We start from the raw sequence: 24604 nt of genomic DNA, 5'->3' as shown, positions 1-24604 counted from the left end.
GCACATGCCCAGAAGAGACAGCCTGTTACTTCAACCCAGCTGGCCCCACCTGGCTTATTAATGCTGAGCACCTGCTAATTTTTTTGGGTAGATGCTTGAGCCCCGGAGCACCCACAGAGTTGGTGCCTATGGATGGCTCTTTCACAAGAACGATCTGCTGGTAAATTGGAACTAGCAACAGTAATAATTCATCTCTGCAAAATGTGTCTGTTAAGAAAAAAAGATTACTTTCCAAGAAATATATTTCTTTAGTATGTGACTCAAAAGGCCATGTTGCTTTAATTTTTCCTTAGCTGTGAACCTGCTGATCTCTCTCGCTTTGTTTTTACTGTTGTGGTTCACTTTTTATTCCTGCAGTAGCTCTCTCCCAGTGATATAAACAATCACAGGTTTTAAAAGTGTCCTCCTGGAGAAGAAAGAGAAACCAAAAGTTGGATTGTGGCATAATTTCCCAAATTGTTGGATTCTTGCATAAAATATCACTTGGAATACAGAAGTTAGATGTGAATGCTCCATAGTAACAATGATTTTGGAGAAAACACTTGCTGTGTTTGACAGGCAGTTTATGACCAGGTGTGAAAAGGGGATGGGATGGTTATATCTCAATGGAATTCTCGGTCCAAGGGCTTTTTTCTCTATTTGTAAAGTGTTGGATGCTAACAGAAGAAGGCAGGGATGGGAGTTCAAAGGCAAAGCTGCCAGATACTCCTCCTCAAGCTGAAGTTTGACGTTAATGCTGAGACAGTGATGAAAGCCCTCTTTCAAGGGGTAATATAGGGCACCTATACACGTACATTCAGGCTGCTCTGACATGCTGTAATTATACTGCATTGGAGCAGACTCAAGTAATCGAATCTGCTGGAGCATGGTAATTACCACACTCCAGCAGACTCCAACATCTCATGTATCAGCATCCCTGCACTGAAAAATGGCAGTGGGGGCACTTTTAACTAAAGCTCATTTGACAAGCTTTAGTGAAAGCGCCCCCACTGCTATTTTTCAGCATGGGGGCGCTGATACACAACAGTCTGGGTGCCATCTGAAAGATTAGGTATCCTGTGCTTCCTGTCTAGGGATGGTGTCATGTGGTGGATACAACCCAAAAGGGAAAAACTGAAACGCTCCAGGCTGCAGGTGAGGGAACCATGGAGTGGAGGTCTTTATTCTGCTTTAGAAAGTCTTCCCATAGGGAAGCTGGAGTGACATGTAGCCTATATATGTGCAGAAAAGCTTGTACAGATTTGAAGGTGTGATGAGGGAGGTGATGGAGCTGAGGCCCAATAGGGAGACAATTAATTAAGTGGATTAGTCTCTTTATCTAATACATCAGTGAGTTTTTTTCAAAGGGGAACCCTGATTTCAGAAACACCCGACTTCAGGACAAAGATAAAGCAGTCTGTAGATTAGGCTTCTGTAGCACATTTTAAGGCAGATGGGAATGACAGAAAATGGAGCACTTTTATCCGTTGATTTGCTTACACATCAGGTAAATTAAATCCTCAAGGATGTCTTGTTTTATAGGCAGCCTTCCTGAGTGTTATATGCCATCCTGCACATTTATAAAGAGGGACCAATAAGTTAAAAAAACAACCAACATGACTTTATTTCCTAATGGATCAAAACATATGTACTGTAGATACAACTGATTAATTTAAAATTTGAGATATGTTGCATGTGGTCTCTGAGCTGTTGGTTGTGTTGGAGGATTCAGATTCCAGAAAGAACAATTTTCTCTCTTGCAATTAATAAATGTGTTTTGTAAGACATGAAATCCCATTTTTTCTCAAACAGATGCAGAAGATAGTGGGCTAGCTGACAAAATTATAGTCTCTGTGGTCAGATTCATTATATATGAGCAGGAATAATGAATTTAAGTAGAAAAATGTATTTTAATGATTCTCCACAGATAGAATGACTTCCACTTATGATTTTTATTATGTTGCTATTCAGCAGTGCAATGAAACCTTTGTTATATTCATAATACTGTCACTTACATCTTAAGGGAGTTCAAGAACTGCTGTGCTTCTCTTCTACTGTCACTGTAACTAATAAGTGCCCAGTGGACAAATGGCGACATAGAAAACAAAAGAGTTTTCATTTTAAGTGTATTGTGTAAGACTGTGTTTGTGCTTGCATAAACTCACAGGAACTGAAGCTTACGGTCTCTCTCAGATCGCTCATCTCTTTCAAGAAGAAGGAATTGAAGTGGGTCTGGTAATTAGCAATGCAAAATAAGTTAGGAAAAGATGGCAGCAGCAACAGAGGATCAGGAGCATTATGAAATGAAGAGAGCTGTAAAAAGAATAGATAGTGAATTTGAAGACACAAGAACAAAGTTGGGAGAAATTAGTTGTGTTTTTCTGGTCACCTGCCATCCCATCAGCCTTCCTCTTTCTCCAGTTTGCAAACACTTTTCTCTCTCTGCTTCTTTTTTTCGACTTCCACCCCCCTCCTCTTTTTGTTTTCTCCCATTTCTTTTCTTTAGTCTCCTCAATTTGGCTTCACCCTGAATGAATGCCATCATCACTAACAAAGCTAAATAGGTTGGTCTTTAATTTGGAGCTGAACAAGCTGTGGCAGAAAAAAGTGTTTCCGTAAGTATCCCATAGCTGAGATGCTGCTGCTGAAAATGTTCTAGCGTCTGCGCAGACCAGCCTTAAACAGTTGAGTCAGTGACATTAAAGGACCCCTGTGGAATCATAGCAGTTATAGAAAACTGTGCTTGACAAGGAAGCCTTTGAGAGACATCAGTAACAACCCACCTAGTCCGCAGTGCAGCAAAGCATTTAATTGTGCACTCAATACTAAGTTCAGGAGTACTCCCCTTAACTTCAGTAGGACTACTCAGATTATACCTTTAGTAACTCATTGACCTGTGCTGTGTAGTGCTACATGAGCACCAAGAAGCTCTACCAAGAGGGAGCTGAGAAGCAGCAGTTACTATATTTACAAATCCAAGATCAGCTCTTTTCTCCCAGTCTACATATGGGGGGGAAGCCTTAGATTCAAGACTGATTTGGGGCATCTGCTACCTGGGAGGCACACAAGGGCTTCAGGGTGGGAGGCATGCAGGTGTTCATAGTTTTCCATTTATAGATTCTAATTATGGGAGATATAATCTTAAATTTGACATTGTCTTGGATTCAGGTAAATATAGTATTGGCCTATGTATAGCACTGCATTAACATGGTTGCGCTGCTTCCAGCTCAGGAGGTAATGTGCAGAGCAGGTGCAGTATGTCTCAGCACAGCAGCAGTATGTGTTACACCTTCAGATGACTTACTGGGCTATGTTTTATTGCAGGGGTGTCTATCTCATCCAGCCCTGTGGGCCAGATGAGGGGTACAGGACTAGTCCACAGGCAGGATCAAGCCTACAAACCAGCCTCATGTGCTGGATCCAGTGCACAAGGCTGGTGTTGCCCCACATGCTGCATTTGGCATACACCCCAGACTAGGCCCGTATGCTGCAGGCAGCACACACAGCAGCTTCAATCTTGCATGTAGCATGTGGGATGGGGCCAGTCCAACACCCGCAGGCAGCACTACATGCCAAATTGTAGGGCTCCACAGGCCAGATACAGCCTACAGGCCATATCTTTGACACCTCTGCCTTATTGAATCAGGACCTATGTGCCTTCTAGGTAATAGCTCATACTTTCACTTCAGGCCACAAGAGGGAAGGCAACCCAAGGTCTCATTGAGTTTTCCATTTTGTAATGGTACTGGTGCTAATTTAGTTGGCAGCGTAGTCAAAACACCTTCCATTGTAAAGAACAAAGATGCAGTGATACTCCGAAGGAAAAGCCTGCTAGAAACACAGTTGTGCAAGTAAATGATCTAGTTGCAATACAAGAGGAGAAAGAATAAAAACTGGTCAGAGTAAAAGCACAAATGAGTAAGGCTAAAAATAAAGCATTGTGAGTGGATTATCTGGCCAAATAGTTGACCCTTCCATGGTGGAAATTAATAGAACTGAATGACTTTACTGCTGCAGATTTTGCACTAGGTTGTCATGACTTTTGTATTATACTGCTTAGCCAAATACATGTGGTTTCATTACGCAAATTTATAAAAAAAGAAAAAATTGGGTTAAGAATTATTATATAACAGTTGCATTGAGGTAGCGTCTACAAGCCAGCTGTGTTAGGGTACCACTGTGTTATGCTCTGAATAAAGTCGCAGGAACAACATCTATGCTCAGCTTATGACTGTGCAAAACATCTGCAAATAGTAAGATATCTCTTGAAATAAAACCTGATTAGCAATCCTTACTCACAGCAACATTGTATTCCTGTATTTGTGCAGGTTGTCTCTTAAGGAATTTATTAAAATTCAGATCAGTTTATTGCATTGTTTAGTGAATTCTTCTATGAACTCCTCTTGGCTGTGAGAGAGCAAAGCTTTCAAATCTGAATTCTGTTATACCAAGTTGTTAAAAAAACTTTAGATGGTAATTAATAGCTGTTCATATAACTGAACTGACATATTGTTAAATCATCATTCAAGTAAAATTAATATCTTCCTTGATGTGATCTACACAGAAAATATCAGAGGAGCCATATTAAAAAGTTCCACATGCAAAATGGTGCCCCAAGAGCAAAACTTTTCAACAGTCCTCATATAATTTTCTCATTCCCATTTAATGAGGTAATATTATCCTTCTAAAATTATAGAATGCTCCAGAAATTTGAATGCCTCATTTGATTTGCACTACACTTCTAAACTTAACATCCAAATCCAAAAAAAAAGAAGCAGCTGTAGACTCAGTACTTGTAAGTTTCTATTTAAATTTATGAAAGTTTAATTTTATATAGAACACTTCCCTCAGGGTCCAGCATAGATTTTTTGTTGCTGGTTTATCAAAGGAATTTTAGAAGTCTAATAAATCTTTTACTTTTCAAACTTTTCATATTCATTTTACATATTGTAAGGCTGATGACTGAAATTGCACCATTAAAAATACCAGTGTGCCATCGTTATCTACAATAGCAGACCCTGCAGTTAAACCGCCTTAATGGGAAACAAAAGAAGTGAACTGCAGCAGTTTCCTGGATAAACAAGTTTTTCCCATGCCCAGACTGAAATACAAAGCAAGAGAGTTCTGAGAATCGGCCTTCATCCATTTGTTGAGTCATCTGAGGTCCAAGGTAGCTCTGATCCGTATACCCCTGCATATACCAAGACAATAAAGAACATGGAATATCGTCCCTAGGAGCCTTCTGAGGGAACTAGCTAGATGGTGCAAAATCTTGTTCAGCACCAGCTCATGTGTCAAAGGATTGTGCTAGATGGGTGATTTGAAGAAGAGATGGGGTGGGAGCGTTAAACCTCCTTAACCAAAGACTCCCTACTACTTTCACCTGATTATCTGTGGCTGACAGAAACTCTTTTTCTGGGAAGTTGGACATTTTTCTTCTTAGATTCCAATCAGGGTAGAGGCACAGGCTTTGTTATCCCCGTGATCTCCTGGAGACATTTTTACCCCAAGTTTTGCTGCTCGATCCACAGTTCCGTAAATTTTCCCATGATGTACCACTGCCATGTTGCCCATATCATTCCTATGGTGAGGACAGACAGACGGTATTATTCTGCTGGTTTGCACACTTTTCTGGTACCTTTTCTGGGCAGAGAGTAGAGAAAAGAGAGACTGCTGCCATCTGCATGCACTGTATAGTACTGTCTTGCCCAATATTTGTTGAAGTAGGGAATTTCAATGAGCAGTGGATTTACTTGAAGCAGTATCTGCAGTCCAGAAGTGTAGCCAGATGTCGCATATGTCTGCTAAACTGGATGCCTTGGCTGAGAATATCTTAACATCAGTTAAGATGTCAGTGGTGAGGAAAGCTGTTGCTTTGGGACCTCTTCATTATTTTTTTCCTCTGGTTGCCAGGTCTCATACCTGAAACTGGCCAGATGGTGAACATTTCAATTCTCTTCAAAATACTCAGAGGCTCCTGGTTGGATTTTTCTGAGCTGGAATTGCAGCTTCTCAGTGTCCAGCTGTAAATCTCAGCCCATGGAGTATGGGGTAACTGTGACTGACTGTAAGCATAATTCACCCCCTGAAGGTCCTGTAAAGGCTGCGCTCACACTGCCTGTGGGGTTCAGAAGACAAGGCTGGGAAGGTACTGCTGCAACAGATTTGACTGGGTGAAACCATCATGCTGCCAAATACTTGATCCAGGGGAGCAGAGGCAAGAAGAAAGAGTAGTATGTAATTGCTGCTGTCTAAAAAGCAAACTAAAAGGAAAGCTGGAAAAGAAGAGGGTTGGGAGTAAAGCAACTGCTACTGATGACTGCCACAGGAGTAGAACTTCTGGTGGAAAGTTGGCAAAGGGGCACGGCTGGCATAGGTGATGCTGTGGACTTGAACTGTCTCTAGAACTGCCCATGCATCTGCTTTGTAGGAGATGCTGGGCACAGAATTGTGCATCAGGAATCAGTGGCTGGAAATTTAAGACATATTCAGGACAGAAATACGATATACTCATTTAATGCTAAATGTGATAGCCATTAAAACAAACCACCAGGGAATTGCTGGATTCTCCATCTCTTTATGTCTTCAGATGAAGCCTGGAAATATACTTTAGCCAAACTTATTTAGCCAAGTTATTTTGGGTTCAATACAGGTGTAATTGGGTAAAATCCTCTGGCCTGAGTTGTACAGGTCAGATTAATGATGATCTAATGATCCCTTTTGGTAAGAATTTATAAAATTCAAAATTATAACCTAAGTCCCTGAGTAGCAAAAAATGCATTCTGAAATCCCATTGCCTTTACCGAGTTTAACAAATGTGCTTGAAATGTTCTGCTGAGCTGGGAAAGAGGAACCTATAACTACACCAACTGAAACAATAACTCATGGAAAAGCCAGGTCTGTATTCAACCCCAGTTCAACTGGTCCTCCCACTATCCTACAGTATGATTCTGCTGGCACTCCTAGGTTCAGTTGTCCTATCTGGCGTCTTTGTCTTAAGCACCTTATTTTGTTGCTTGACATTTAGACACAAGCAATCAATCAGCCCTTAAAATGGTCTCCTGGATCAAAACTTACCAAAAAAACAAGTCATTTTCTATTACAGGGAAGGATAAGGCTTCCTGTTCCTTGGCTATACACATCTTTACAGAGACCGTGTCCTATTAGTGCAATGGAAATCATGGGTTATTTTCAGGCAAGGTTCTTTTGTTAGATGTGATATCTTTTATTAGACCAACTGAGTAGTTGGGAAAAAGTTCTTACCAGGCTTTCGGGTGCAGTCACCCTTTGTCAAGCATTGGGAGTCTCTGCTGGTCTGAAAGTTTGCTGAGAACTTTTTTCCAGCTACTCAGTTGGTCTAATAAAAGATATCACATCTAACCAAAGAACCTTGCTGGCCTATGTCCTTAGACCAACACAGCTACAACCAAAAACTGGGCTATTGTCAGCAGTCACAATTACAGTCATACTAGTTAAAGCATTATATAAGCAACAGAAGCCTTCATGCGAAGTTTGGAGAAAGCTTGTCCTTTAGGCAAGTTTTTTCCCCGTAAGTGTCAAAAATTGTCACTTTCTCCTGAACTAGCGGGTGCTGGTCAGAGACAAGGTATTAGACCAACTGGACTTTTGGTTTTTGCTAGTGTGCAAGTCTCACAGGTCTATAGAGTAGAATTGTATGCATCATCTTTGCTAATTCCCACCTTGTCATGCAATGAAGTAAGTTACCACTCCCGGTTCCTCTAAGATTGAATCTAGTTCCACTTCACTATAGTGGGTGAAGGAGAGAGAAAACCTTCTTTTAAATACTTTGCCATCTGCTCACAAACATCAAAGGGCATTTTGATTCTCATCTGCTCTATGACCCTGCATATTTTTTTTTTTACCTTGCATTTGTGTCCAGTCTTCTTAAAACAGGCGGTTCACATGAAACCCCTTTGTACTGGCATGGAAAACAGTGATCTCAACTAAGGAGAACCTGTGCCGTGGCCCACTGCTAATTATTTTCTTTTTGTCAGAAACCGTACACACAAATCTGTCAGCAAAATGTATTTTCTCCTTTTATTTTCTAGCCTTGTTAAAATGTTAGCCTTATGGCTGTCTCCTAGCAGCTTGAAAATATACTTGAGATCAAAACAATCTTAGACATGCTGCCATATCACAGACTAAAGTCTCCATCAATAACAGATTTCTGGAGTTTTCTTGGACTCCTGCTCATCTATCAACTGTCAGTATAACCTAACAATCTTTCTAAGGTTCATTATTCTTAATCACATGGTAAGTGTACAGTAGCTGAAATGCTCTTCCAACTCCTGAAATCCATTAAATTTGAGGTGTGGTAAGCAACGGTAGAAATAATTTGTGGGTTTTCTAATATACTATTTCCCAGAAAGTTTAACATCAGAGGTCTTACAAAGAATGAAGGACAGAAGAGTATGCTTCCCTGCACAAGAGAAATACTTTAATCTTAAATGTTGATAGGATTTTGGACTGGCCTTTTAATAGTGTACTGCACTGCAACACCACGGAGGGGAACAGGGAGGAAAAGAAAGGAGGGGTTGCGGTACAGTAAGGGACAGTATTGATTGTCTTCAAGTCTCTGTCTTCATGGGTAAATAAGGATGTGTTTCAATCATGAAATTTCAGTTGGGCTGGTTTAGGTTAATACACCCCACTAAGATGCAAGCTAATGCATTTGAACCTAGGCTAGCCAGCTAGGTCAAAGCCAGCTGACTTGTAGCTACACAGGAACTTGGCTTATATGACCAAGTGTCACGGCTTCAACTAGATTAGCCTGCAGCCACACCTGGACCAGGAGCAATACATAAATAGGGTTATCATCAAAGGTCTCCCTGAGCCTTGCCTGCCCTGTAGCAGCATTAAACATCATATACCAGGGAAAGTGCAGTTTTGATTGAAATACTGTCTGGGCACAACTGTGTCATTGAGAGATCATGTCTCTTCACACCTCTAACCTACGTCTCTTTGCCAGGCATCTGTAGGGTGGACATGGCTTGAAAAGATGACACCCTGCCTGTACAAGAAAAACCTTTCAAAGTCTTCTGGAATCCTTTTTGACCAGAACAATCAGAAACACAATGCAAGATAAAAAGGATCATCCTCAGAATACCCCTGATGTTTCCTCAGGGAATGTCCTTCTCCCTAAAATATTTAATTGTACCAGCTTTTATTTTCTCCTTTTGGACAGTATTTCTTCATCCCCCATTTCAAGGGCAACATAGGCTTTTCTATAATTATTTTTCTGAAGCAATCTCACAGTTGTATTTTCCTGTAGATACATACTCCTTTAACTCTCCTGACATTAGACCTTATGTAACTAAGACACTGGGTGGATGGAGCTTGCCAGTGCTATTACTAGTTTGGTCAGTGGTAGTTACTGCTGTGAAAGTTACAGAAGAATCAATAAAGCATTAAAGCCTAATGCAATTTTGTTTAAAAGGTTAGTTCATTTTGTGTTACCTCACATCCAGCTTTCCTCTGGGGATTCCTAAAAACCCAAATCTTGATAATAGTGCTCAGACTCAACTTTGGAACTGAAAAAAGGCCTGCAAACTATAAATGTCATGAATCTGCTCCCCACAGGACGGTTATACAGGTCAGCTTTGGACAGTTTTGAGCTCTGCAGCACAGGATTTTCCTATTTGGAATCCTGAAGCTTGAAAATGTAAGCTCAGGTGATACTGTAGCCTGTTACATTATTTAGTCCCACTGGATTTCTCAAAGCTAATTATGCTGATACAGCCTAAAACTATCAAAACAAGTCAAAATATGCATTTATTTAGCCTAAGTCCAAGTACCACATCTTAAAGGATCTGGGAATCTAACAGCTTCTACCTGCCCGGTAGAGCTAATCTATGGAAATAAAACAGCTGGAAAACAAGACAATAAAGGGACTTACAGGGAAAAAAAGTCTCAGAAACACCGAGAAGACGGGGATAAAACATAATGATTAGTAAAGTAAACTGGACATTCCATTACTGAAAAACACTGAAGAAAAGGCTATGGACGAAATTAGCAATATAAAGTAAAAGGCAAATGATTACTCATTTGGAATTAACAAAAATCTCATTTTGTTTGCAGCAGTGCACAAATGTGGAAAAACATTTGCTTTCTTATTTTTCTAAACTATTTCTACAGGTAACTTTGTTTAAGGACTCTGATGCAGAGGACTTTGGATTCAGTGTCTCAGATGGTTTACTGGAGAAAGGTGTATATGTTAAAAATATTCGGCCAGCTGGTCCTGGGGATCTGGGTGGTTTGAAACCATATGATAGACTTTTGCAGGTAAAACTATTGGCATCTTACATTTTAGTTATTAATTACTTTAAATGTATATAATATTATATGGGGGGTATACATACATAAATGTATATATGAAAGTATATTGGCAGATTTTATTGTCACGTATTTGGAATGACCTTGTTTCCCACCTTTAGTTTGACTAAAATTCAAACTTTAACCTTTCAGGTAAATCATGTTCGTACCAGAGACTTTGACTGCTGTCTCGTTGTGCCCCTTATAGCAGAATCTGGCAATAAACTGGAACTGGTTATTAGTAGAAACCCACTGGCTGCTCAGAAGGGAACTTCAGACCAACAGACTTTAGCAGGTGCTGAATGGAGTGACCAAAATAATGCCTTCCTTCAACAAACTGGACATATCACTAGTGTGGAGACACGAGAACCTACAAACACATTATAGCAAGAAGTTATTTTAATCAGACACTTGGTAATGAAAGACCATATATGGTGCTAACTCCCTTTTAAGATTACTGTGATAACTGAGGCACAGATACCATGTGGCATTAAAAAGAGCAAGGGGTCCAACTATCTGTTTCAAGGCCTATATTACTTCAGCAATGGAGTTGCAGTTTTATTTCAGATGGTATGACTACTGAGAAGTGCCATTGCAACCTAAGCCTACTACCATAAGTCATGGCAATGTTGAGTAAAGAAATGGCTAATGGCCTTAATTTTTCCCTGACTAAGAAATTTGGGAGGTGTTTAAAGACACTATTTTTGCTCTTTGCCTTCTTTACAGCATCATCATTTTTGAAAGAAAAAGATTGGATAAATCTCTTTTTACCTTGATGTCCAGATTTTGTTTTTAAATACAAATCTACTAATTTGTAAACCAGCTGGTTTCTGGATGAGGGATTTACAAGATGGTGGTATGCTGCACCAAGAAGGTCACTTGTTAAATGGCTAGGAATGTAGTGTTTGTGAATAGTGTTCTGCTGAAGAGGTGCAGTCTTCAGAGTAAGCACTATTCAAATGGTTTTAGAAAATGCACGGAAGAAGCTGCAGCATGTGGTGGTGAAGTTTCCTGCCAAAAACTGTGGTAAAACTTTATTAGGCGTTATATGTTATTTCCTATGCAATGAAGTACTAAACAGGATACGTCTTGCAACCTGTATGATTCTTTTCAAAAGAGAGATTTTTAGGTAGTCAAAAATTCAGAAGGATTATTGAATAAAAAAACCTAAACCTTAAATGCATTATTTAATCACGGAACAAAAAGAAAAAAAAAGTTTTTTTACTATATCAATTAATTGTATCAATGAGAATGATCATTACAAATCTATCTTGTATTGTTGCATATGAACTTTTTCTTACCAATAAGAATTTCTTGAGGGGTACTCATTAGTTTAAATTCACTTAAATAGGCCCTGTTTTCAGCCTTCTTGTAATTATCCTTAAAGTTTTTAGAAAATTTAAATTGTAAATACATTTTACAAATTTATCATAAATCCTGTCCCATCCCCTCAGAGCAATAAAATACTGCCAGTTGCTTTTTATGCTCACCAGCAACTGTTTTGATTTGTTCCAGTATTCCAGTTGTTATGGTAATTATTGTTTAGTGAATATAAAATATATCAGATTTGTACATTAACTAACTGTAGAGTCTTCATATCTAAGCAATCATCTCACAACAAGATTCGTTCTGGTCAATTTAAATTGTTTAGGAAGAGTATCCCTACTGCTGTTTTCCTTAATCAGTAAAATGATCAAGCTCACCTGCCCTATACACAAGCGTCATGTCCAATTTATATATCAGCACTGCCAGAAAAATATCAGTCACTAAAAAAGTTTAAACTGAAATCATGTAAAAACAGGATCATGAATCACTTAAATATGTATTTTTATTTGTAATGAGTATTAAACTGTAAAGTATTTTTGTACAAATTTAATACTTTAATAGCATGATATTTATCGTCTATGTATGTTTTTGGAAACTCAAACTGTTGCAAATATTTGTATGGAAAGGCTGTATAAAATGGAATAAACAGTGATTTAAAGACAATGTTATTAACACTGAGATGGTATTCACATGTACAAAACTTATGCACTATAAAGCAGATAAAAAGGTAGGCTTAGCAAACCATTACAGATATGCTACACTTCACTATCCTCATTTTTCGGTTATTTTTAAGTAGGATTTTTCTTTTGTAAATCTTTTACCACAAATGTGCATTTACAAGAAAGATACAAATCAACTTTTTAGAGAAGCACTGACATTTCTTATAATCTATGGAATATGCAAATGAAAGTCATGTCAGTTTAAGTACATATCAGTTGACAGGTTGGAACATTTACCCAATCCTGTAAATTCCAGTGCAGTAAGCCACATAATTATGCAAACTGTATAAGAAAGAAAATCACTGCCAGCCTCACTGTTTTTCAAAGACTTAACATACAACACTGCTAATGAGTGTTGTGTGCACAGTATCTTACAGGATTTGGCCCTACTGTGCATTACCAAAACTAAACAAAGTCATGTGAAGCGCATTACTACTTACATAAGGAGCAGAAAACTGGAATCTAACATATTACTTTCTGGGCCCTATGCAGTGCAAAGAGAAAGCCCCTGAAAATCACTCATTGCAACTTGGTTATAGTCTAATTCACAGTACAGTCTATTACGGTTTGATTCAAATTCATGTTCCAGCAGAATATTTTATGTATGGTGGTAGCATCTTAATTACTATCATACTGAAACTTCCATCAATTTACATAGAAAATTAAAATCCACATGGTGTATAAATCTTTGGTTTTTAAAAGGGCAGGATGCCAGTATGAATGTGCAATGACGCCTCTACTCAAGCCCTAATACTACGAGAGATAAACTAGAAGATACCTCTGGGTTGCACCAATATTTTATGTAACATTTAAGGTTCTGGCTGGACCAACAATGTACCATTTTGTAAAGAAGGGAACTTTTGTATCTGAAGATGTCCATGCAACTTATCTGTTCTTCCCAAATAAAAAGGCAACATAATCAACATTTTCTTGAAAACTAACATCTCTCTCTAACTTCTGCTAAAATAGAGTTGACCAAAAAATGTCAATTTTAAAATAAACTGTGTTTCAACAACTTGGAAAAATATTTAAAAAGCTTTGAGATGAATACTTAAAATGTTTCTGTTCCAAAACCATATTTTTCATTGTACAAAATAGTTAAGTAGCACAGTAATGAATATCTTTGCTTGTTAATTTTTAAAAAGTGCTTTTGGAGTGAAGTTTCCCAAATTCAGATTCTTCAGTTTGGCAGTCCCAAGTGGAGAGTCTTCAGTAGTCATCTGACAAACAAAAACAAGAACAGTTATGATTAAACTGTAATAAAACATGTGTACAAGAGAAGGGACCACTGTCCAAGAATTTATTGTTCTGAACTGACTTGAAACAAAAAAAATATTTAAAGTACAAACTACAGATTAAAGCAGCTCATTAAAACTGTGAGAATTGTTATACATCTTGATAATAAATAATTACAATTGACCTTTTATGAAAAAATTAATCTCATCAGGTAATTCAGTTTAAGCAAGCCAAAAAAACTTCTACGTAGCATTTATAAATTACTATTACAACAATTACCAGGTTTTTTTTTCCCCTCCAGTACCCCTAAATTATAAGCATCATCCCTCAACACTTTTCGAAGTAGTGAAATATTTTAGCAGACTATTATTAGAAAAGCTAACAAATTAGGTAATGGGTATCAGTAATATTTGCACTGCTGTAACAGAGTAATTAAAAAAATCCTGCCCTCCCTCCAAAAGTTTCTTACCAAAGTCATTTTCAAAGGGCTCTCAGAATTCCATGTAGAACTCCTTTCCCTTTTATATCCGTTTAATTTCACAGGTGTCTCAGTCTCTCTTCCTATGCTGCCCAGTGCAGCAGATATCCTCTGTCCATTACTAGTCTCCATTTCATCAAGAACTGTACACTTCTCCTGTTTGGTGACGTCAACTTCAGCTGGTACAGAAATGCCAAGAACATCCTGAGTTACTGACACCACACCAGGTAGGGTGTCATATTCTTGACTCCGACATTGACTCTGTAGAAGAAAGTCTGTTTGCTCTGGACAGCTGCTCGCTTCTGCAAATGCCTCTTTTAAACGCTGTTTTAAGCGAGTTTTTCTGGGGAAATTCCTGTTAGTAACTGCTTTCCTAAGTTGAGTCTCTTTAGCTACAATATAGACGCGGCAGCGTCCTCGAGTTACAGCGGTGTATACGTGCTGCCAGTGCTGTCGGCCTGCATTCCCAACTACGTAGACAATTGTTTTCTCCTCAGAACCCTGCAACGCACATAATTTTAAGAGCTCTTTAACAAGTTAAGAGAATTTCAAGGTGTTAATGAAAAGAGTTTGCAAAAAAAGGTAACAGTGCAGCACATAAGTCTCAACTTCAAAAATATGTGATAAAATTATCTTCATATGTGGGTGTGATTACTGTGTCAGGTTTAAGCGCTACTTACAGAGCCATATACCAATATGAACAAAAGTGGCAAGATTCTATGAAGAGTGGTTTTTGCCTAAATAAGATGCTAAAATTGACTACAGTAAGAGTAACCCCTTTGATTTGTTTTTGGTGTTCCAAACAGCAGCCTGTAGGCAACAATCACAAGCCCAGGCTATAGAAACAAACTACACCAGTGCTTCAACATAGGCTACATAAAGACATTCGGTTTCTCCTGGGAGAGCCTCTGCTCTCTCTGGAGAAACCACAAGTGTATGCATGTTAAGGATTCTTCTCCCAGAGCAAAAATGGCTGCTCAAGGAGAAAAATAAATGTGGGTACAAATAGGGTTAAATCACTCCCAGGACAGTTTCTCCTGGAAGAAAAAATAGCTGTACAACTACCCTTCTGACAGAAGCCACAGCATAGTCCTCCACCATCCCAGGGTGCTTTGCTCCGGCCTTCTTCCCTCCTACCAACAATGTGTCACTATTCTACAATTCCAGTCAAGCATAGAAAAGAACACATCTCCTTCACAATCCCCACATTGGGCTGTAGGGAAGCCACTGCTTTTCCCTAACCCCCAAATCTGTTCCTGATTTTATCTTCAAGGAGTCTTTTGCTTGAATGGCGCTCCCAAACTCTGAGCCTTCCCATTAAGTTATAGAGCAATGCAAAGATCAATCATTTTACTGGTTGACAGAACTCTGCTAAAAGTAGTAACTGTTATTACCTGAAATGTGTGAATAGTTCTGGCCCATGCATGTTTTATATGACATGCTCTTCTCAGTGCTTTATACAATAAAGTAAATTCAGAGCCATATGTGCTGCTGATAGTCAACAGACGGCATCCATTAATTTCCACATCCTACAGAAACATCATGTGAAGAGACTTAACAACCAGGAATCCAATGTGCATGCTCACACCACACCCATACACCCACAAACACAACTAGAACAATGATTAATATTTATGTTTAGAGCTATATCATCATGCTGACCAATCCAATTTAGTCAAGAATAAGAGAATATAATAGAACCAAGAAAACATTTTTGGGGGTAGGACTTAACTGAGATATACCAATATATTTTTTATGTCAAGCAGAAAAATCTGAACAGTGGAAAGTTATACCCTCTGATGTTCCCAGTTCTAAAAGATAGGATCCTTTTAACTACTTGATTCCCAGACAAGCCAGCTTCATACTACTTAAATTTAGTAAGTCCCACTGCCCATTAAAAACTCCTCTCTCAACACTTCCATCAATCTTTAGAAAACTGTCTTGTCCCTCAGGTATGTAACCTTCAAATGTTTATGTCCTAGAAATAAATACCATATTTCTTGAAATTAAATTTTTTTTACTGTGAATGTCTGAGGTTCAAGACAAAGGAATATGCAGCACTAAACAAAACAACAAGCAGGTATTATCAAAGCTGCCCTTTAAATTTTGCCAAAAAACCCTGCCACTGCAATTCTAGGTCTCTCTTGAGAGGCAAAAGGGTTACCCATCACCTGAGTTTGGTGAGGTCAAATATTTAATATGAGAGAAAACTACATTTTAATTTTTGTTCGTGATTTAGGGTGCAAACAGTAGTGCAGGTCCAAGCTGCAACTCAGAATGATTTTTGCAAAGCTTGAGTTACAACATTACTCAGTTCAAACAGAAGTTCACTGATTTGCAGGGGACAGGGGAATCTAGCTGGGGCTGGGAGCCTGCAGCCAGGTTCCCATGGCCAGGGCGCTCTGTCAAGCACTGTTTTCAGAATGGGAGTGGGGGGAAGGCAGCAGAAGGAGCTCATTCTTGGGGCTCCCCAGCTGGTGCAGAAGGGTGGTGTGGTTGAATTAGAGCCCCCCCCCACCTCAGGGGGGCTGTAATACAACCACTGCACCCTCTGGGGGTAAAAAGTCCCCAGACTGAACTCCCTCTGCTCTCTTTTCCCCCCTTCCATTCTGAAAACAGTGACAGGCTGGGAGCTCCACAAACACGTTACAAAGACAAAACATTTTGTAACATCTTTATCTGATATCTCATGCAATGAGGGGTCAGATTTTCACTGGCCATCTCACTGGCGATTTTTTAAACCATTTGCTGCCACGCGCTTGTATTTGGTCACAGCTATAAAACTGCTTTTTGTGGCCAGATCAGGCATAAATTGTCACTTCTGTCTGCACTGTTAGCGAGAACTCCATCCAGCTTCTTGTGGTAAAAGCATACATACATCTGTTATGAAAAAAACATCTCCATTGCATAGTCGTTTGCCATCCTTATCACCATCTCCGAGATTAAAACGTGGTCTTTGCTCATTGCGAGAGACTTTCGTTATTGAGCATGCCATGCAGTCACATTGCTTAGGATTCTCCGAATCACTATTTCTTGTGCAGGTTTTGGTATTTCTTGGATGAAGGTTTGTAAGATAGGTATTCCTTGTGCAACAAATTTTGTCATTACATTGAAAAACCAGTTTCTTTTTATGGTTTCTGTATCAGAAATAGAAATTGAAATTAAAGAGTAACAGCATAAAGTACTAAGCCATCAGTACAGAATGAGGCTGGCACCCCATACCATATAAAATGTTTATAAAAGCTAAAGCCATTTGTATATTTTAAATTAGGAAACAGCAAAGGGAAATCTTTATTTCTAAAAGGTACCTAGGTACCCTTAAAGGGCTTTTACAAAACATGCTATGACTAAGTGTGACAGTCACTAAAAACTAAATTCCAGTACAGTAAGAAAAAACGAATAGCATGTGCCCTATTTTGTATGTTTAAAAATCTGTAAAAAGAATCACAAGTAAGTTGGTTTAGTTTGTAACTTATTTGCACTCTAGCATCAAACAAACAAGGTAATACATCTAAAGCAGATTTTTTATTTTTAGCGAATTTACAATTTTGTCCTCTCGAACAGTTTTGAGAGAGAAACTGAGGTGGATAAAAGAGAAGAAAAAGAAATGTACTCACACAACATGCCTTGATTCTCAAAACTCTGTCTTACCTGGTTACATGATCTGAATAATGTCGACAACAGAGTTCATTTATTAGATCACAATCTCGCCTAAACATATAAAACAAGAAGTAGAGCCTTATTTCCTTACACAACAATAGATGGAGGGTGTAAGAAAAATTGCAGGCAGTTACATATAAAGTCTTTTCAAAATGCTAGAAAAATACATCAACATTAAGGCAGAGTTGTTGACTTCTCTAAGCACGACAGGACAGACAGTGGTCCAATGCCCACTTTAGTATTAACAATGCTAATCTTGTAACTGATAGCTAAAGAAAAGTTCATTAATTACAAGCCAATTTAGAAGATGTTGGTGCAAAAAAATATATTTAATTCCAAAAATAAAACTACAAGGCAAAAACAAGTCTGCAGAATTTATATAGGTTATCTGGGTTTGCTTCCAAGAAGGAAGAGGAACCGAAGAAAAATTATAATCATACACATAGGTGGCAGAAGGGGGGGGTGCTAACCAGGCTCAGCCCCCCCAAATGCAAATGCAGGGGGCCAGCAGGTATGGCTGGAGGGCAGCCCAGCCACAGGCTGCTTCAGCAGGGGGGAGGGGCACGCACTCAGATACCCTGCACAGCCAGGATCACAGCTGGCTCAGCAGGCAGCTAAGCTGGGAGGGGGCAGGGGGTAGACACCTCCACAGTACAGGAGACAGTGCGGTAGGGGCAGGGGCAAATCATTCATTCCTGCCCCTGCCCTGCCTGCTCCCTATTGCATTGTGGGAACTGTCCCACAACCCAGCCTGACCGGGCCCCATTCACGGTGAATGGGGCCCTGCCTGGGACAGGTCATGGGGCAATCAGAGCACAGCAGCTCATCCAGAGGCATGGTGCGGGGAAGCCGGGGGGGAGGGGAAGAAATGTGCTCCCCCTCCCTCAGTTCTCCCATGGTGCACGCAGCAGCAGGAGCTCCCCACCCACGCCCCTGGAGAAGCTGCCAGGCTCCAACTGCCCGACCTGGCCTGGCCTGAGTGCACCATGTACTAAGTCCATGTACTGAGTGGCCCCCCCACCTCCCACTATTGCTCATACATTAGTACTTGGGTGTGGACAGGCATTCAATTCTAGCACTGCAAACTGCTCAGAATTTCTGGGAAATCTGCAACACTACAAATCTTTAAGAGAGGGAGCATGCAGGTATTCCATTCTGTAACCACCTCGTCTCCTCCTCTTCACCCCATGTCTTCCCCAAACTGGGTGACCCCAGTCTGAGGAATATTCAGGAAAGACCATCTGCTTGACTTCGCTAGGGGACCATCACTGGCATGTGAAATTTTTTTATACTGAACCACCATGGACAGGAAAGATACTGGTCCCCAGTACAAGTGTGAACAGTATATCCATCAGCTATGTAGACGGCTTCAGGCAAGAATGTACTGTGCAAAGGTGCTCCACAGATGAGAGGTAACATTAAGCTTATGGAAAACCCAAGTTATTGGAAGTCTACATAAAAGAATCATTCAATGCCAGAAGACAAGGTAGAGGGAAATAAAAGACAAGTGGCCTATATTTCCCTAGTGCTTTTGCCTATAACACCCATCTCTAACTTGCTGTATTTAGACATTTTTAGAACATGCTCACAAGCAGGAGTTTTTCAGTATCTGTATACATGCTCTTTTACCTTCTGAAAGCAATGAACTGTGATTGTTTGGGATCTTGCAATCCTGGTCCTTTTTCAAGTAAAGTCTTTATGGCATATTGCAAGCCTGATTATAAGAAAGAGAAGATAAAGTATAAAAATGCAGACTGAAATCTGAGAGGTAGAAATTACAATTCAGTATGAAACCAGTATTTGCTTATTATTTGCTTTAATAAGCCCAAGAGTGCCAACTCTTGGTTACCAGAAAAAAGTTATGAGCACTGTGCAGCTTTCTAATAGCTCAACTCTGGGGAAATGGGGTATTGAGAAACAGAGAAGAAACTCATACTCGTATCTGATAAACAGCTATAATTCAGTATGTTTCACACAATTAAAAAAACATGCTTTGAAGATATTCTTTGACAGGACAGTTTGTAGAAATACTGATTTGTTGGGGTTTTTTTCTAAGGAAAGCTCTAGAACTAGGAAATTAAAACTTTGTATCAGAATCTACCACATTGACTGGAATCTAAGAAAACACTGAATTTAAGACGAACACCACAATAATTAGGTTTTATACATGGAAAATGTATATATTTGTTATAATTCTCCATGTATAGAATCTAATTATTGGAGGGTCATCTTTTAGTCATCCCTCCTCCCAATGCTGGGGGTGGGGCAGGCAGGCAGTGTGAGAGAAGGTGGTGTGGAGAGGTCAAACAGCTAGACCTCTGCTTGTGCCTTCTCCCTGCCACCAGTCCGCTCCCACTTCTCTCTCCACTTCTGCTCCCCCTCATGCCCTCTTCTCATGCCTCTGCTCCTTGCTTCCTTCCTTTACCCTGCTTACTCTTGCTCCATGCTGGAGGCTCCATCCCTGTTCTAGCATGAAACACAGCCCAAGCCCAGCCCCCTACAGCAGCTGTGAAAGTTGCACCACTGCTATGAAGTTGGGCTGGGGCCATGCCCAGTGCCCCAGACTACAGCATGGATGGGGCCTACCAGCACAGAGAAAGGGTAAGGGGGAACCAGAGGCTGCATTCAGGATGGGGGTGGGGAAGATGGCAGGGTGCTGGGGGCAGGCAGCAGCTGCGGCTACAGCCCTGACCCTAGGTGGGAGCTGATGTCCAAGCCACAGCAGCCACCTGCCCCCACACCACCTTTATACTCAATTTTAAGACAAGGGATTCCCCCCTCCCCCCTCACATTACACAGAGAAAAAAACCTCATCTCAGAATTAAGTAAACACGGTATATAAAAGTTAAACACTGACTGCTGAATAAATTACTTGATGAGAAGTATACAACTACTACAAGGATCACTTCCCCATATTTTGTTTTTTGTGGTATCTAAAATAGAAAATATGCCTAGTAGCCTTCTATTTCCTACCTAATCAACATTTTAATGCCAAACAAGACAATGGACTCTCTTTCAATAAATAGATGAATAAATAAATGCCCATTATCTTATAAATATTCCCTTTATTAGTGTCCTGTATCTAACCTGGGAGTGCCAAAGGAGTTGGCAGGTCAAATCTGGTCCAGAGGGCTTCTTGCTGCAGCTGCCACAGCGTGGTCAACACACAAGGGTTAACACCTGGCTGGCTGCATCAACTCAGCAGCTCTGGCAGCCATGGCTAGAAGCTGCAGGCTGGATCTGGGGGTGGGTTGTCTGGCTCATGAAAAGTCTTTCAGGCTGAATGACCCACTTCCATGAGTCAGATCCATCCCATAGGCCATTTCTTTGAAACCCCTGATCTAACCAACAGAAAGAAAGCCAATTCTAATGCGGAGGACCCTGCCCACAGTCCAAGAAAGCTGTTTTAGGACTACTTGCAACTCAAGTGCTTGTGCTCTTGTATCATTCTCATGACTCAAGTATCTGATGCCATGCTACTTTTCAGAGTAAGTTGATAATATTAACAGGTTTTGTTTTGTTTTGTTAATTACTGCAAACAATTCACTCTTATCGGGTAAATTCATTTTATGCAAAAAGAGCTAATAATTTAATTAAATTTTTGTATTTTTTTAAATGGAACAATTCAAATGTACTGAAATTGTTTCTGCTCTACGGTATATTAAACTGGTTTCATCTTCAAATTGTTACTTTTAGCAAAACTGGAAGAGGAGAATTCTTGCAGTATTACAAGACGGATCATAAACTCGGTATACAAACATACAATCAGAATCTCCTTCGGAAGGCAAAACAACAAAAATAAATTTCTTCTCAGGGCTTGGCATCGTCACATTCTCATTCCAACCAGTGATTGTGATTCTTGCATCAAATACTGGGAATTTCCGCTGTGAGATTCTAAACCACAAAAAGAAAAAACAGTTTCCTATTAAAACACTCCAGCTGTGCACCTGCACCTTTTGATTCATAGGCCAGGTCTGCACTACAAAGTTGTACCAGGAGAGCTATGCTGACCAGAGATATGGGACCACTCCTACTAGCCAATGCATTGCTTGCAAGTGCGGGCTTTCATTCAGGTAATGCATGCCTTTAAGGAAGGTGGTATATAGTCATATTGCAAAAAAAAAGTGTCAGCCTACAATGAGTCTACACTAGAGGGCTCTCTCAACATGGCTGTACCACCACAGCCATAAGCAGCAGAAGTTCTATAGTACCAACAAGACCACATTTAAGTTTATTAAACCAGTGGCGGCCAGCCTTTCCGGCAGGTGTGCCACAAGTTAAATGCTGCCCCCTTCCCAAGTGCCTCTCTGAACCCCATCCCCCAGAGGCACATCTGATAGAGTTTGTGCCCTGGGACACCAAGTGTGTGTGGTGGGGAGGGGCTCAAGCCTCCAGCTGCTGCAGGGAACAGAGCAGAGGCAGGGGTGGGGGGGGGGTCACTACCAAGAGCCAGGTTAACACTTCCCTGCAACCATCACAGTACATGATGAGCAAGGATGCAAATCCCTGGATTTGGTGGCTGCGGGAAAGGGTTAACCTGGCTCTTATCAGTGACTCTCCTCTCAAAGCAGGGTCCTGCCCCACTCCAGTTTCCATTCCAGTGCTTCCCTTCACTGAGCACCCAGGACTCACAACACATACAGCAGCTGTCCATTTCACTTGCGTCATGAGTTAGTCACCCCAGACTTGAAGAACTGAGTACCTCCCCATTTTCTGTAAAACTGAAAGACACTTGCTATATACAAGTGAAGGCCACAGATGAGCACTAGTAATTTATTTATTTTACCCTGCTACATTGAATTCAGCTCAAAATGAACAACGCTACATTTCCCCTGTAGCCTAGAGTTTAGGGCCAGTACCCAAAAAGCAGGACATCTGGATTCTAGGGCCTCTTCAGTTGGAGAGCTTGAATGTTCCAGGAAAATGCCTTAACCATGAAACTGTAAAGCACTTCCATTTCTCCCATTCAAGGTGCACTCCAGGAAGACAAGAATGCAAGCAGAACAAGAAGGAGGAAGCTGATTGCAGCCAAGCTATGACAGCGCTCTCCTGGGAGAACTGGGAGACTTAAACTGAGCAGCCCCTCTCTCCATAATTTTAGATTAGGCTACCACTGGTTAAACAGAAATATCCCTTGGATCAGGGACCAGAACCCAGGTCAACCCCCACCCCAAAGAAAAGTCCTAGCCCAGCAGCCTCTGGAATCAGGCTTTCTGTTGCTTCCTTCTGACCCCATGACTTTCACATTCTTGGCTATGCAGGTTCAAAAGAGGGGTGGCAAGTACACCCCAAAGCCGAGTTTCTGATGATCAGGGCATTCTGTTGGGAAGTGGTAAATGTGGTTTTCAACCTGTCTCACCTGAAAGGGACTCAGACACACGTCTCCCACCTCCTGGCTAAGTATCCAACTACTACACTAGAACATCTCTCTCCTCAGAAGCTTATAAATAAATTAAACCATGCTTTTAAAATTAAATTCGTATTCCAGAAACAACTGAAGTTACGAAAATTAAACATTATATAATAAATGTGACATAAACAAGCATTCTTATTTGTGAAATGAAGTGAATGGAGGCACCTAATGTGCAGTCGGATGTAGGTGCCTGAGCTCTTTAGAGGGGCTCAGCAGCAGGCCTGTGCTCAGCACTTCCTAATGGCTGCCTCTACTCACCGTCACGCTTTCAGAATCGCCTCCCTTTCCCCACAGAGAACCCTGGGTGCCTAAACTTATTCAAACTGAATTGCTCTTCAGCTCTGCCTAAGCCTCCCTATGGATTGTATAGGAACCTAGATTTTCAGTAGTATCTGGCCCCAAATCTTAAATATAAACAAAACTTTTTCTTGTGGTCATATAAGCGATGGATATTGGCAGGTTTACAGTTTTATTTAACATATAACCTGTATTATTCAACAGTACTCCAACAACTGTTCTCAGTGTTTTTGTTTAAACTGCAAATTTCATGTGAAATTTCAGGCTGAGATTTTTATCAAAGAATTGTATTTTGAATATAAGATTCTGTAAACAGAAAGAGTGAGCCGCTTACTCTAGTTATACCTCAACACCATTGTCACCTGCAAGCTAATGGACCAAACTAGTATAAAAATTTTAGTAATGTACACCAAAAATAAAAGCCTACCTTGTGGCATTGTCCACAATTAGCTGAGATTCAGCTCTATGATTAGTTCTCAGTTCCACTGACCCACCTCTTAACTTCAGAGCCTCAAACATGTCAGCCAGCACGTTACCTGGATCAATGCTTGGTAACTGCCTAACATCACCTAAATGAAAGGTATTAGAATCATGATGAGTACTAAACACCAGAAAGAGTAGCTATAAAAACATTCCTAAATCATGGCAGTGCAAGAAATAAACACTCCACTCCCTTTGCCATGACACAGTTACCACTTACACACTCCATACACGTTTTGTGGAACTGCTTTTTTCTGAAACACTGAAGATGGAGTTTTTTAAAAATCAGATTGTAGTACGGTCTTAATTCTTCTAAGGTGTTGCTATTTTCAGTGTGTTTGGGTCTTACTTTCCAGTCCTAAAATCCATTATTATTAGTTCAGTGGTCATTAGCCTTTTAAACTTAAAGGCACAGTCATGAGTCTCAAGGCACCTCTCAGAAAATGCCAGTTCTTAGATTTCCACTCATTTTTTTTATTGAAATAATAAAGCAATTCTTCTGTTGCAAAAAATTTGGAAAGACCACAACAGGTCAGAAGGTTTTAAATACTGTGAATTCCTATTCAAAATCTCTGGATTTCATCTTGTGAAGCATGTTTGTGTGGGCACCCTAGAAGAGAATCATTAGTTGTTATTTAATGTCATTACTAACACATTCTTAGAGTACGGGGGGGACGTGGGCAC

General features: G+C 40.2%; 2 protein-coding genes across 10 annotated transcripts in view; one reads left to right on the top strand and one right to left on the bottom strand.

Annotated features, from left to right (window-relative positions):
- GRIP1 (glutamate receptor interacting protein 1) overlaps positions 1–11472 on the top strand; it is a 493469-nt gene extending 481997 nt beyond the window's left edge. For all 9 annotated transcript variants that reach the window (XM_019514681.1, XM_019514682.1, XM_019514680.1 and 6 more), the window contains 2 exons: positions 10135–10281; positions 10465–11472. In XM_019514681.1, coding sequence (XP_019370226.1) covers positions 10135–10281; positions 10465–10698 — 381 coding nt within the window. In that variant the 3' untranslated portion in view covers positions 10699–11472. The remainder of the gene's footprint in view (positions 1–10134; positions 10282–10464) is intronic.
- A 649-nt stretch (positions 11473–12121) lies between these two features.
- The window catches only part of HELB (DNA helicase B), a 28430-nt gene continuing 15947 nt past the window's right edge, over positions 12122–24604 (bottom strand). Inside the window, exons 6-13 of the mRNA XM_019514689.1 lie at positions 23868–24009; positions 21494–21624; positions 19360–19444; positions 17722–17781; positions 16949–17207; positions 15465–15599; positions 14062–14571; positions 12122–13576 (exon numbers count right to left, since the gene is read on the bottom strand). Of these exons, the coding sequence (XP_019370234.1) occupies positions 13487–13576; positions 14062–14571; positions 15465–15599; positions 16949–17207; positions 17722–17781; positions 19360–19444; positions 21494–21624; positions 23868–24009 (1412 nt within the window). The 3' untranslated portion in view covers positions 12122–13486. The remainder of the gene's footprint in view (positions 13577–14061; positions 14572–15464; positions 15600–16948; positions 17208–17721; positions 17782–19359; positions 19445–21493; positions 21625–23867; positions 24010–24604) is intronic.

Source organism: Gavialis gangeticus, unplaced genomic scaffold, assembly GCF_001723915.1.
Source record: "Gavialis gangeticus isolate Ggan-Ray unplaced genomic scaffold, GavGan_comp1, whole genome shotgun sequence".
Taxonomy (NCBI): domain Eukaryota; kingdom Metazoa; phylum Chordata; order Crocodylia; family Gavialidae; genus Gavialis; species Gavialis gangeticus.
This window is presented reverse-complemented; position numbering and strand designations above follow the sequence as displayed.